General features: G+C 37.7%; 1 protein-coding gene across 1 annotated transcript in view; it reads right to left on the reverse strand.

Moving 5' to 3' along the window:
• The window catches only part of RIMKLA (ribosomal modification protein rimK like family member A), a 338,747-nt gene extending 326,789 nt beyond the window's left edge, over positions 1-11,958 (reverse strand). Inside the window, exons 1-2 of the mRNA XM_044060444.1 lie at positions 11,946-11,958; positions 11,587-11,817 (exon numbers count right to left, since the gene is read on the reverse strand). Of these exons, the coding sequence (XP_043916379.1) occupies positions 11,587-11,817; positions 11,946-11,958 (244 nt within the window). The remainder of the gene's footprint in view (positions 1-11,586; positions 11,818-11,945) is intronic.
• Positions 11,959-15,365: the final 3,407 nt, after the last annotated feature.

The following is a 15,365-nucleotide window of genomic DNA, read 5'->3' on the forward strand; positions in this document are numbered from 1 at the left end:
TTCAGACTTATCTATTTACTATTCTGTGTTCCTTAAGCAGTTTACCAGATAATGGCCAGATATGCCATTCTGAACATTAAAATGTAAAATGGCACTTGCACTTAAAAAGTAGCGTTTTCAGTGTGTGGAGGACAAAGCCATACAAAGGGGCTGTGCCTCCTGTACCATCTTTCATTAAATTAACCAATTCTGATGTCATTGAAGTTCATAACAGAGACTCCTCAGTTGCAATGACTATTGCCAGAGAACCTGGTTTTTGGTCAAATGCTTGAAATCATGTTTTGCACACTTGACCCCAACACATCTACTGACTTTGATCTAGCTGCATGCAGGCTTATTCGTATACTATGTTTGTATCCTATTTCCTCATTCTGATCATGTATCATACTACATAATGCAGGAAAGAACATAAAAGGCGGCACTATAATCAGAAATATTTAAATATATATTTAAAGATGTCTCATATTAAAGGAAAATCAGTAAAAAAGAATAAAGTAGATGGTCAAATAGCCTCTACAATGGTAACTATTCTGTCCGGATGAGACCCCTGCTTGTCCAATGCATAATTCATTTGCTCCATTTATTTGTCTACCCCTCTCTGTACTTTGTTGTGCTATCACTGTTACAGTACTGTATACTACAGGTAATATGTTATCCTTTTGAGGTATACCATGTCCTATATTAGCATTTCCCCTGTGTGGATGAGTCCACACCACACCAGCACTGTTATGTCAAGTAGTATTGTGGGGGAATACATATAGCAGATGATATGCTGTACTGACAATAAATGTTTAACGACTTTATTCCAAATTCTGCTGTATGGTCAGTTTACACCAACAGCAGGACAACTGCTGATGTGTTGTTTTGTACTATGTACTGTAAGCACATTATTATTATTAATTTTTAAGTTAACTAAAATGGAACCAATATCATTGTTTCATTTAATAATAAAACATCATCTAGATGCTTAATATACAATGCAATTATTTTATATTTAATGTAATACTTACATTTAACTATGTTTTAATTTCAGATATTATTCTGTATTAGACAGTAGTGAGATATTGTGGTCCAATATTGTCATTCTAACAACAATATTGCTCCAGTTATCACAGATTTTGATAACAATATTAGAGCAAATGGTTAGAATATTTTCACTTTAAAATTAAATAAAATGTTCATAATTATGATGAGAGACCTGCGGTCATTTACATAGGAAATGTTATATCCAGGGTAAAACAATTATTCTTTCTATTGCACTCTGGCCAGTCGAGCACATTAAAAAAAAAAGAAGCCAAAGCATGCTGGAAAACAAAGGTACAAGTTCTAATATCAGTCTAATAATCTAATATCAGACAACAAACTGCATCTTCAGAATGAAGCACATACAGAAGAACTGAAAACAAGTGTATTACAAAAAGGAAAGCACAGAGATTCAGTATCTGATTTAGAGGGCTGCGACATCAGAAGGATCAAAGTACATTATGTTTTGACAGCAGGCTTTGAACTTCGGCCAGTCCAGCCCTACCATTCATAGCAGCACCTGTTGAAAATGTTGTTATATTTGCATTTGCTTACAAGACTTGATTGGGAGGATGTCTTCACTTTCTCTTAATACAGTATTATGAAAATGATGTTTTCAGTTTGTCTTAATGAACTATTTTCAAAATGCTTTGACTACATACTACACAGTTTTAAATTTGCTGAACTGCATGGTACTATGTATGTTAATGGAACAGGAAGTACAGCAGAAGATGTTCTGTGGTACACCACGATAGCTGCATAAAAAACATGCATTATATTATTTTGTATGATCAAGTAAACATAATCCTACACCATTTCAATGTAATTCATTAAGACCTGAGCTCTCAGCTTTACTACATTTGTCAGGTCACGATCATTAGCTATTGTATCCTGTCTGTTAGGATACCACTCAGATGTATGACTAAGAAACAAAGACGAATCATATATATTTTCTTGCACTTCAGATTTCACTGCAATTACTGATTTTAAAAGCGTGTGAATAACTGTTGTTTTCCGAGGCTTTTATTTCACCTACATACAGTTCTCAATGGCAGAAACAAACTGCACTGCACAACATGTTTTGTGTAAAAAAAACGGAGTTTGATGTTCATAAACTTCCAAAAGAAAACTGTTTTGTCATTACCAAATAGACAATAATTGCTTCCTTTAGCACAGAACAGGAAAGAACTACTTACTTCAGAATGCATGAAGAGAAAAACAAGTCTCCTACACTGCTCAGAAAGGCCTTACAACTCATAGTGCTGCTGTGACTGGGCTTCTACTTTAGATAGGCCCAGAGCTTTCCATCTTCTGACACCTAATTTTCGTTTTATATTAGCTCTTCTTTCCTTGAGGCCCTGGAGTTTGGCTATACAAAACTTCCTTCTAACTTGGTGCTAAACATCCATCTAACTAAGATGGTGTAGTAACTGTGAAATCTTACTATCACACTACTACTGTGAGAACTTAAGAGCTTCTGTCTATCAGATGTAGACCATTTTACTTGCCCAGGGAGCTGAACGGGGTCAGTGTAACAGTGGTGTATATCCCACCCAGTGCTAATACCACCAAGGCTCTAAATAAACTATGCAATCATATCGGTGAGCTGCACAGCAAAAATCCTGACTTTGTACACGTGGTAACAGGGGACTTTAATAAAGCAGATCTGAAAGAAGTACTCCCACACTACCATCAGTATGTGGATGTTCCCACTAGGGGTAATAATATCCTGGACAAGGTAAATACAAACTTAAAGAAAGCCTACAAGGCAGTGCAACTTCCACAAAAGGGAAACTTTGACCATTATACAATCTTACTATCACCAGCCTACAAACCGGCATTGATTAGAGAGAAACCCACAAAAAAACAAATCAGGATCTGGCCAGAGGGAGCCATGGAGGCCCTCCAAGACTGCTTTGTAAAAGACTGCTTTGAAAGAACAAACTGGGATATGTTCATGGAGGCAACCACAGTAAATCAGCATCATACACAGAGACTGTGATGTCATACATTTTAAACTGCGTTGATGAAGTAACTAGCCCCAAGAGAATCACTATCAGAGCTAAGCAGAAGCCATGGCTTCACCCCAAGGTATACAGGCTTCTCAAGGCAAGAAATGCAGCTTATGGGGCTAAGGACAAGGCAGCCTTAAGGAAAGCAAGAGGCAGTCTGAGGACAGGTATAAAAGAAGCAAAGGGGGAGTATGGCAGAAGGGTGCAGATCCACTTTGATGACATTAGGAATGCAAGGAGATTATGGCAAGGCACTGACTACAAAATCAGGTCAGCACAGTATGAGGAGTGCATCAAATTCCTGGACAGTTTGAATATCTTCTTTGGAAGATTTGAGCAGAGAAACAGGCTGTCACTAAAGCTACCCACTGATGAGAAGGGTGCTATGCTCAAATTCAGTGCAGAGGAGGTGAGAAGAGAGCTAAGGAAGGTGAACCCCAGGAAGGCTGCTGGCCCAGACATCATACTGGGCAAAGCGTTAAAAGACTGTGCTGATCAACTATGCACATTACTCACAGAGATATTTAACACTTCTCTTGCCATGGCAAAAGTACCCTCATGCTACAAGAAAACAAACATCATTCCACTGACTAATAAAACCTCCTCCTCCAGCTTTAATGACTACAGACCAGTCACTCTGACATCCACTGTTATGAAATGTTTTGAGTGGCTGATCAAAAAGCATTTGTCATCAGGCCTACCTCCTAATTTTGACCCTCTGCAGTTTGTTTACAGAGCCAACAGATCCACATCTGATGCCATATCATATCATATCATTAGCACTACACAGCTCTCTTCAACATCTAGAGGGCAAAGACAACTATGTAAGGATGCTGTTCATAGATTTCAGCTCAGCATTTAATATGGTGGTACCAATGCAACTGATAGAAAAAATGGCATATATAGCAGTCAGTAAACATCTCTATAACTCGATCCTGGACTTCCTGACTGAGAGGCCAGAGAGAGTGTGCTCAGGTAAGAACACATCAAAGTGTATCAAGATTAATACCGGGGCTCCACAGGGATGTGTTCAGTCCACTGTTATTCACCATCCTGACCCATGACTGCTATGCAAAGCAAAGTCCAACCGTATCGTCAAGTTTGCTGATGATACCACATGGGGCTCATCACAAAGGAGGATGATGGAGCATACAGAGAGGAGGTGGCATCTCTGATCAGTTTGTGCGAGGGAACAACCTTGACCTGAATGTAAGCAAGACCAAAGAGTCAGGAAATCCTTCTATGCGGCACACCTCATCACTAAGGGCTTTTCATCCAGAAAAAAGAAGGTCATTGTCCCACTGTACTCATCCCTTATTAGACCCATTATAGAATAAAACGCCCCGTTTGGTATGTACCTCTCAAGACATCTGCAACAACTGGAAAGAACACAGAAATACCTCACTAAAAGAATCACAGGCCTAAAGCAGATGCCCTATGCTGACCACCTTAAAAAACTCTAGCTATACTCTGTCGCATATCGTCTACTCAGAGGCGATCTCTGCTTAACATACAAGGCCATGTCAAACCCAGAGCTATTGGACATGCTACACTTAAAGAAATCCCAATCCCTCAGAGCCACACGTTCCAGGGATCTAAACCTTGTCATCACAATAAACAAAACATGCTGGAGGGATAGGTTCCTGACCCAGGGACTCCCCAGACTCTGGAATAGATTGCCCATACATGTCAAGCAGAGTGCCTCTTTGGCCCTCTTCAAAAGGAACCTTGACGATTGGATGGGAGAAAGGAAATTCACACCGGGGATCATGTCAGTCACCCTGCTAGACAGGGGTCCAGGGAAGTAAATAGTGTGGGAAGAAATAGCCAGGGAATTGTTATGGCTAGGCTTGTATAGGCCCAAGGGCTGATAGCCTAGTACCAACCTATGAACCTATGAACCTATAAGATTATCATCGACTTCAGGAAAATGAAAACAACCATCCCGCGCTCATGATCAATGGTCAGAGTGTAGAGAGGGTTAAGTGTATGAAATTTCTAGGTATACACATCTCAGAGGATCTCTCATGGTTGAGAAACACTGGCCAGCTGGTCAAGAAAGCACACCAATTCATCCTTTTTTTGGGAAGGCTGAAGAAAGCTAAGCTCCCACCTCATATCCTATACTCACCTTCTATAGAGGTGCTATGTAGAGTATCCTCACCAGCAACTTCACAGTGTGGTTTGGAAGTTGTACAGCTATAGAAAGGAAAGCACTACAGAGAGCGGTGAGGGTCACAGAGAAGGTAACAGGTACCAGGAGAGCGGTGAGGGTCACAGAGAAGGTAACAGGTACCAGGAGAGCGGTGAGGGTCACAGAGAAGGTAACAGGTACCAGGAGAGCGGTGAGGGTCACAGAGAAGGTAACAGGTACCAGCCTTCCATCCATACAACAACTTTACTCTGCAAGATGCATCAGAAGGGCCACCAAAATAATACAAGACATCATGCATCCAACAAACAGATGGTTTAATCATCTGGCATTGGGCAGAAGATATTGCAGCATCTGCTGCAGGACTATCAATTCAACAACAGTTTCTACCCGACAGTAGTCAGACTTCTGAAATTGGACACAAGTCCCAGAGAACTGGACTTTAAGTCACTTCTTTCTTTTATTCGCAAATACCTATAACCTGTTGTATAATATATACTACACAAATTCAAGTAAGTGCAATATTTACTTATATTATCACGATCAAGTGCAATATTAAACATACAACTTAGGCAATATGCAATCTGTAATGCGTCTTTTATTTAAATGGGCAGTAATTATAACTTAGGGGAGGGTATACTTATTCTGTGTTCAAATATTGGAATTTTTCTCCTCTTTTGTACGGGTACTGGGAGTAGGATTGTATGTTAGTTGAGTTCATTCTTTTACTTGTATGTGTTGTTTTTTTGTAATTTCAAGAAGGAGCTAATGCATGAAATTTCATTTAGGCTACATACATGTGGTACTAAATGACAATAAATTGTCTTTGAATCTTTAAATTTCTTTCCTTAGCCACCAGCCTAGAAACATAGCACCTTTAGTCCCAAAGGGCTTACTTGATTCCAGCTACTCCCGGTTCTCTCATTTTCAGGCAGTCAGAATTTTTCCAGAATGATTCTGTAGACATCTTCTAACAAGCTTGCTGAAATTAATTCAAAAGTACCATATTTTAGCATTTATTTATTTTTTTCAATTTCCAGTGAGTCAGTAGATTTTTGCTGACTCATACTTATAGCTTTCTCATCATTTAGCACAAATTATCTGTAAATCGGGGACTATTATGGGGTTGTACCTAACCCCCCCCCCATTTTGTACATATAATTAAATTTCAGATTTGACAAAAAACAGTGGCAAGTGTGAGTTGGCAAAAGCATTTTGCAGACCTCAGCTTGTGATTTAGAGTGTGCTGAAATGTTGACGTCATGAATGTCATTTCAATAGACAAAAGGCGACCTATTTTAAAAGACCCTTCCAGAAAACTTCCCTGCCCACCTGAGGTCAACTAACTTGCCAAGTCCCCACAGTCAGCTAATATATAAAATTTGGAGATACAATTGTTTTTAGTGGATAAGTTCAAAACAATCCTGGCACAGTTTAGCATGCTGCTCTTATAAACTGCTTTCATAAAACAAATGGGCTCCCTTTGTCAGAAATTAATTGCGTCAAGGCCATAACTTAGCATATGACATAATAACTTGTATTTTTGAGCATTTTTCTAAAAAGATCAAGTAAAAGCTGTTTTGTATTTTACTTCTTACAACCTCCCAGCATTTGTTGCATGAGCACTAATCGTGGAAATATTCTGAAATTCAGCTAGCTATCCTTCCATCTTTACATTTCTCAGTAACCTGTGTTATCCTGTTTTCAAGGTTGCATGAATAATGGTGTCTCTCATGCTAGTTAATGAGTGCAAGGCATTTTGGTCAGGGTGTTTTTCACTCACAGAATACACATATGCAATCATTCACATGCTACATGCATGCATGCATATAAGAAATCTGAAGAATGCCAGCTCACTTATTGCATGTCTTTGGGAGACCTTTATGGATAGAAAAATGACAGACTCTGCAAACAAGGTACCCAGCAGAGAATTGAACTGAAGAACAAGTTGCTGTGAACTGGCAGCACTACAAGCTATGGAGTTCATGAAGAATCTATTTCCATTTTGCATAAGGCTGCTGAGTGCTGACAGACCTACCACGTTCCATGAGACGTAGCACAACATGAATAAATGCACTGAGATCAGTGGCATAGTTGAGGCTCTGCGGCCTATCCTGCTGCACTGGCTGGCACACGTAGCAGCAGCTGTTATGTTTAATTGTCCACCGGTACATTAACAGCTCTTCAGTTACATAGTCATCTCAGCAGCCCATATAAAACAACACATTCCACCCTCCTCCACAGAGTATACAACGGAGTAGCTAATACAGAACAGCACCCCTCCCCTCACAGTGCAGTGGTCATCTAGACAGCTAATACAGAATGACACCCAGCCTCGGTCTCCAGCATTCTCTGTTATGGCAACCTGCCCAACTTATGCAAAACTGTTCATTTACACACAATGAAGCATCTGCAAAGGAGAGTCCTCTAGACAGTTACTTATACAGTTTGTTAAGATATTGCTTGCCCCCCCCCCCACACATATATATATATATATATATATATATATATATATATATATATATATATATATATATATATATACACAGAGACTAACCTTGCAATAGAATCTACTTAAGTAGTAGACAGGAGACATCTGAGTGGCAGCTCTCATGCCACTAAACCACTGATATAAAAGCACCTGCCACCAACCATAAGTGTCATGCTTGAACCCTCAGAACCCCATCATTATTGACTTATTTATACTTGGCAGGGACCAGCAACAATATAGCAGCTGGTCCCTGCACTAAGCCAGCTGCCTCATTTAATTTATTAATTTAAGTCCACTTACACAGAATTTGCACTTAATTCAAAAGTCTGAATGAAGGGCAAGTTGCCTAGTCAGTGAAGATGCATTATAGAGTTACGATTTGAGCCACCAGGTTCATAGTTTGCAAATTACATTGTGTGTCTTTAGTTCTCTTTTATTTCTGACATAGTCTTGTGTATTCTGATCTTCTGTGTTTCTATGAGTTTTGCTCTCTGCCTCTCTTAGTTGTACATTCTCTGCTCTTCTCCTCACACATTGTTTACAAATTTTGTTTTGCTCAGATCATCTGGTATACAGTTTCTTGCCTGACCAATGTAAACCATCAGGCCTTGTGCCCTGTAAGCCATCCTACTACCCAGGGTGAAACTGAACTCTACTTTTCATCGGGACATGAGGCCTATAGGTATATCTTTGTGACATTCCTCCAGAGCACAGGGCTGGTATGGTGCAGGCCATTATTCTTTTATGTGATTGGCCAGCAATAAAGACTTATAGTTGGGAGGCATGCAAGGATGCTATGCACATCATGTGAGTGTTAAATGTGACAACACAGCATATGTGTGCCCCCCCCCCCCACACACACACACGCACACACACACACACACACTGTTTGGCATTACAGCAGAGATCCAAATCTCTATTAGAAGTTCTAACAGCACAGATCCTGTTACCCTCTCCTTCCCCCAGAACTGGAAACCTGTCCATCAGCCATGTCATCCTAAATCTCTAGCTGATGATACCAATGTCTCAAAATCATTATCAAACTCATGACATCAAAGGCACATACAAACAATTTGCCTCTTAGCCCCCAAATCTTCAGCATAAAGGATGGGACAGAAGGAATAGGAGATTTTTCCCCTACTTAAATGGAATATGGACTGACATTTAGACTCCCTGTTGTCTTCTTTGCACTGATTGGTTATATAGTCCACAACAGACCACATTTTTTTATTAGATCACAGCTTCTAAAGATAATCAGACAATGGCTCAGTGTTTGGCAGCAGTGAGCCATACCTCTCGACCTCTTAGCGCAAGAAGTCTGGACAAAGCCATAAATAAAAGTGAGACAAAGGCCCAAAAATAGGGACAATTTTAAATATTGCTCTTACTAACTTAGAAAGTTGATGAACAACAAGTTTTGCATTAGCATGAATTTTTCTGAAGGGTATGAAGTCTGAAACTCAAATGCCTGTCATTATTTTACAACCTCAATCTTTAATGATTTGCTACTAATTTGATAGAAAAATCACAATTTTATGAAAAATGGATAAAAAATATGAGGTAAAAATTTGTACATTCTGTGGAAATCTGTAAAGTTGAGGGTATGATACACAAGCATAAAATACGGTAATGTGATGAATAAGTTACACATCCTAGTTATTCCACAAACTATTTTTTGCTTCAGCATAATAATTTCCCTTTCTTCCCAATGCATACATGATGTCTCATTGTTATTGTTTTTACAGTCTTGTCAAGAATAAATTGTCATATATCCACCACCATGTTTGTGAAAAAATATTCCCTTGCATTGTGTCCAGTCTATCAATCTTCTGCAAACAAATAATATCTTCATTTTCTCACACATCTCTTCCTCTGAAACATATTATGTTATTTTTGCTCTCCTATTTTTCGCTAGTTAATTAAATGTTTCCAGCTGTCTCCCAAAGATATACATATTCAGTTCCTCTAATCACAGTCTCTCATTCTGTTACTCTCTGTCTCTCTGCCTCCCACCCATACAGATTATGACTTCTGACATAGACCATGTACCATTTCACTTAGAGTTGTCTAAATGTATTTATGGAGAATGGAGTCTCCAAAGCCATGCAAAATGTTCATGGCATGGTCTCACTTACTGCTGCAGAAAGAAAATAATAATATGCCCCTGCCCCTATCAGCAATAAAAAATGCAAAGCGCTGCACTGTGGCAAAAAGTAGGAACCACAACTTCAAGTAACACTGGCAAAGAAGTTAATAAACAAATAAATAAATTAGACTAAAGTGAACGATGAGATAAGTTCTAATATAATTAAGTAAATAAATGAATAAATAAATACTACCATCCAATAAGTTAAGATGGAAGTAATAACAGCACATTCTTAGCTTGAGAAAAACGTTTTACTATTCCTATTAGCTTAATTGATTAAATTAGTTATTCGAATAGCTGGCCTTGAGGTTTTTATTATTATACAACAGGTGCAGTTAAGAAAGCTAGATTCAAGGCATACCATAAGATACATTTTTAAAATATGACAGTGAAGATTCTTCGGTAGCAGAATGTGAAATTATCCATCTTAAAGTCATTGGCAAGGCCATACCAGGAACAACATGTTAAGCTACGAAGAAGCTCAGAGAAATATTTACCCAGCCGTACTGGAGAATTTGCTTGCATAATGTCCTACTGTAAAAGGATATATCTATAAACAAAAGCTGAGCAAGCTAATATGTATTTGCCTGAGAGAGCAGAAAGAAAAGAAACCTGAAGATGTAATTATGTGAATCAAAATAAAAGAGTGCTAGTGACTATTCCAAGCTTAGCAAAATAACTTACCATGTGTCAATGATACATGTTTTCAGTGTGTCATACGGAAATGCTTTTGGTAGGGATAGTTGTGAGGAGCAAGCATAACATAATGTCAATTATACGACTGGCCAGTAATATTCAAAAAGGAGCACGTTGATTGATTAGCCCAACCAGTGTGCCCGTTGTAAATCCAAGAATATACCAATGGAAAAAGGTCTGGTCGTCCGGACTTTTTTCCATTAGTATATCTCATAAAATTTTTACTTTTCTTTATTTTTTTTAATAAATTTACAAAACTGATGACCTCAAATGAACGAGGGACACAGCACAGAGAAAAATAAGAGGATAATCAGGTACATTCTGCAAAACTCAAGAAACATACCTGATCATCCCTTTATTTTCACTGTCCCAGCTCTCCCAAATGTTAAAAGTCTTCCGGTTTCTTTTTTTTTTAAATTAAAAAAAAAAAAAAGGCAATGGAAATCTTCCTTTCTCCATTGCTTCCTTTACACAGCACTGATGTACTGCATAAGCATGGGAAAGTACATCTGATACGCATGCGCAGTACATCAGAAAAGCCACAGAATACCGGAAAAACTTGGAAGGGCACCACATAGGCATTATACAAAGACAGTATTTAAAAAAAGTAAGTATTTTTTTCCTTAAATAATGTCATTGTATAATAGCAATAATAGTCTCCGTGGTGTGGTATATTGAAGACTTGCCCATGGATGGCTTTACTTAATCACACCAACCGTGGGTAAATCTCCAATACACCACACTGACATTGTTGGTTATTGCTATAAAATAAGGTAAAAGAAAGTGAAAGAAAACTCAAAATCCTGACTGAGTTGTTAATAGTGAACTGCCAACCACTGCCAGCTCAAATCAGCACCAGATATACTGGAAGCACCACAACATACTGGAAGAATCAGTCATTTTTACTGGTCTGTAATCATCTCTGGCTGAATGTTTTATTCACTTTTTCATTCCTAATAACACAACAGTGAGTTCTTAGGAACCAGTTCCAGTTGCTAACACAAAAATAAAAAGCAAGTTTAAACAAACACTTTGGGAAATTGCTTTTAGCTGTTGATTTACTCACCATAAGAAAAAGTATCAGGAAGAGGGATGCCATGGCCAGCCATCTCCTGGAATGTCCAAAATTTGTTGACACAGTTCAAAATACCTTGTGGTCGGTTGATGAGTCGGCAGCCTAGCTTCTCCAGGTGTCGCAAGACGGTGATATCACTGTCAGACTGAACTGCTGGTGTTGGAACTCGGACCACAACTACTTGGGGGTATGATGTCACCACATCATGATCAATACAGAGACCTAAAAAAGATGTACGCAAATCATATCAGTCACACATTTGAGCCAACTGTCCGAACTGTGGAAAGAAATACTACAGTTTCAAGATGGAAATAACCATTCACATGTAAATATATGTTTTGATTAAATACAAATAACTGCCATTTAGTGTTTTCTAATTGTGATAACTACTCTACAGTGCAGACTCACTGAATTCTAACACTTTCAGATAAATCAGTCATCATTCCTTTTTAGTAAATACAATGAGTAAATAGACAGTCATAACTAAAGGTTAATACTGGACACAGCAAGTGTTCTAATTGAATCTAAAATAAAGTTTTAAGCAGCGTATTTATATGTAGGTGTAACTTGTACTCTGTTAACATCTTAACACAGATGAGTTTATCTGCTTCATACATTACACTATAACCAGGCAAACATCCACTTAGCAAGAAAGTTCAAGTCTGATCATGTCACAGTCACATGACAGCATTTCATACCTTTCAACCTCTTAGAGAAGAAATCTGTACAAAACCACAAATAATGGTGGGGCAAAGGCCCCAAAATAGGGACACTTTCTAAGTATTGCTCTTATAAACTTAGAAAGTAGACAGACTAACAGGTTTTGCATTAGAATGGATTTTCTGAAGGACATGAAGTCCTAAACTCAAATGTCTACCGATATTTTCTGACTTCAATCCTCAATGATTTACCAGTGATTTGCCAGAAAACCACAGTTTTATGAGAAACATTGAAACATATGAGGCAAAAATCTTGATATTCTGCGAAAATCTCGACAGCTGAGACGTATGCAGCATTTTACAAAGTGAATCCACCTAGTTTGACTATCTCCCAAACTAAGACCGTGTTTTCAGACAGGATGGTCAGTCTTGATTTACATCACTTTTAAACATGCAGTGGGCTCCCACCATTTTGAATGACAACATAAATCTAAACATCTTACAGAGCAATTTCAAATCCTTCTTTCCTTAGAGAGCTCTATCTACATGTCCCTCTCAACAACTAAGAAAATAACTGTTACATTTAAATCATCTCATGATCTCAGTTCTTGCATTAGAATCTGTAAAAAGCATTATCTTCCCAACTGCTGTCTCTCCTACACTGTAGGTCTTCTATATGGAGATGCTGTTTAAATAAATACTGTACTGACCTGTAAGAATGGACGTCTCCCAGTTCAGTTCAATGTCACACATGCCATGATCTCAAATGTCAGCTTTTCAAATTCCACATGGAACCAAGTGTCAAAATTTCATAGTAGAATTTGAAAGTTGCCTTTCTGTGGTAAGCAAATCACCCTGCCAACATACAATGCATACAGGAGCTTGTCTCCCCAGCTTTGTCTTTACTAATATAATCAACTGCAAGGTCACTGCATCTCAGGAAAAGGGGAATTTCACCTACAATGCCTTCCATCAAACACAGTGAATTTACCAGTCAATCATGACCATGTAAAATGGCAACCAGTACAAAAACATGTTATCCTACATACACCATATCAGCATTAGTGACTTTGGTGGTTGCATGCTCTCGTTTAAAACCAGGAAGATTACAGCCTTATACCTGACTCATGACTTCATATTCCAGTAGTGATACTGCAATACAGTTTAGGAGCTGAGGGACAGGGCGTTATACTTATGTAGTGACATCCTTTGGAAAGGACAATAAAATGAAGTCCCAGCTGTCTCAGTTGAAGGTATGCCAGGTGGACATTAAAGATATGTTGTCATTTGTTGATCAAGAACTGGAATTCAACAAGTTCTTGTTAATATGTCAACAAACAAACATGAATATTCCATATATTAAATATGCACAGAAAGTAGGTATGACTTATGGTGTGTCATAACTATATGACGTGTTGGAGAACATATTTATAGCTGAACTGTTTTTATAGCTGAAAAAAATCTAAACAATTGTTTATTTTATTCATTATCCATATTTCGTGAAGAAAAGACTCAAATGCAAACTCTTCATGACATTAACCCAAGCCTGTCTTAATGTTGCCCATAAGAAATGTGGTTGTGCGGTATGAATACAATTATTTCTCTTGTTGCTACAGCGTAAACACAGCCATGCCTCAAGCCTTTACAGTCTTGTCAGGAATAAATTGTCATAGATCCACCACCATGCCCCTATCATCAATAAAAAATGCAAAGCTCTGCACTCTGGCAAAAAGTAGACACCACAACTTCAAGTAACATTGGTAAAGAAGTTAATAAACAAATAAATAAATTAGGCTAAAGTGAATGATGAGATAAGTTCTAATATAATTAAGTAAATAAATGAATGAATGAATGAATAAATACTACCATCCAATAAGTTAAGATGGAAGTAATAGCAGCACATTCTTAACTTGAGAAAAACGTTTTACTATTCCCATTAGCTTAATCGATTAAATTAGTTATTTGAATAGCTGGCCTTGAGGTTTTTATTATTATATAATGGGTACAGTTAAGAAAGGTAGGTTAAAGGCATACCATAAGATACATTTTTAAAATATGACAGTGAAGGTTCTTCGGTAGCAAAATGTGAAATTATCCATCTTAAAGTCATTGGCAAGGCCACACCAGGAACAACATGTAAAGCTACGAAGAAGCTCAGAGAAATATTTACCCAGCCGTAATAGAGAAATTTAATTTGAAATGTCTTTTTTACATGGAGTCATTCATGGAAAACTAATCATGAGATATCTGCACATACAGCAGAATTCTTTTCTTATTCAGTATGGCACAAATACAATTTTCATAATTTTAGCAACCTTATATTGTTGGCAAAACAGCAAAAAACAGCAACGGTAAACTAAAGCATGACTTGTATCACCATTCAGTAAAATAAAATCACATTTATTTTCAAGTAGGTAAGCGCTTTCACCACAAAATGTGGCTTCATCAGACCATTTACATGTAAAAGTGCATAAACTGCCAAACACTTCCATTTATACATAACACCTCCCCCTAATTAAATTCAAATGATTGTTGTAGCAAATCAATTCAGCACAAAACGCCCCTTAGTTGCTTGACATCATAAACAGATTAAAACAGCAACAAATTAACTATTTAGTTGCTGATACATAACTAAAATCTACATTATAATATTCAAAATTCATCACATAATAAAACTGTATGCATGCTCCACTTTAAAATATATGCATATCTCATCCTTAGCAGCATAAATTGTATTGTGCATCTATAGATCAACTAGCTATCTAGTTGCTTTTGTTATATATAGATCGTCATACAAAAATAAATGCATACCATCTTGACATAACCTTTCCTACTTGGTATAACTGAATATATGGTTAAGCACTCGCTCGACTCATTCAAATCAGTACATCATTACTTACAGATTCACGGATCAAGTCATAGGGCACACATTTAAATATCCCCCCAAGTTTATCCTGTGGTGTAGCTAGGTCCTTTCAAATGAAAGATATAGTACCATCAAACATGTTATAACATAATCATTCAGCTTACAACCCTTGTATGCTGTCAAAAATCAATCACAAAGTGATTTCTACTTTGTGTCGTTCAAATAAACAAGCCTATAATAGATAC

The sequence above is a fragment of the Protopterus annectens genome, chromosome 2.part0 (genome assembly GCF_019279795.1).
Source record: "Protopterus annectens isolate FY-2018-M chromosome 2.part0, PAN1.0, whole genome shotgun sequence".
NCBI lineage: Eukaryota > Metazoa > Chordata > Ceratodontiformes > Protopteridae > Protopterus > Protopterus annectens.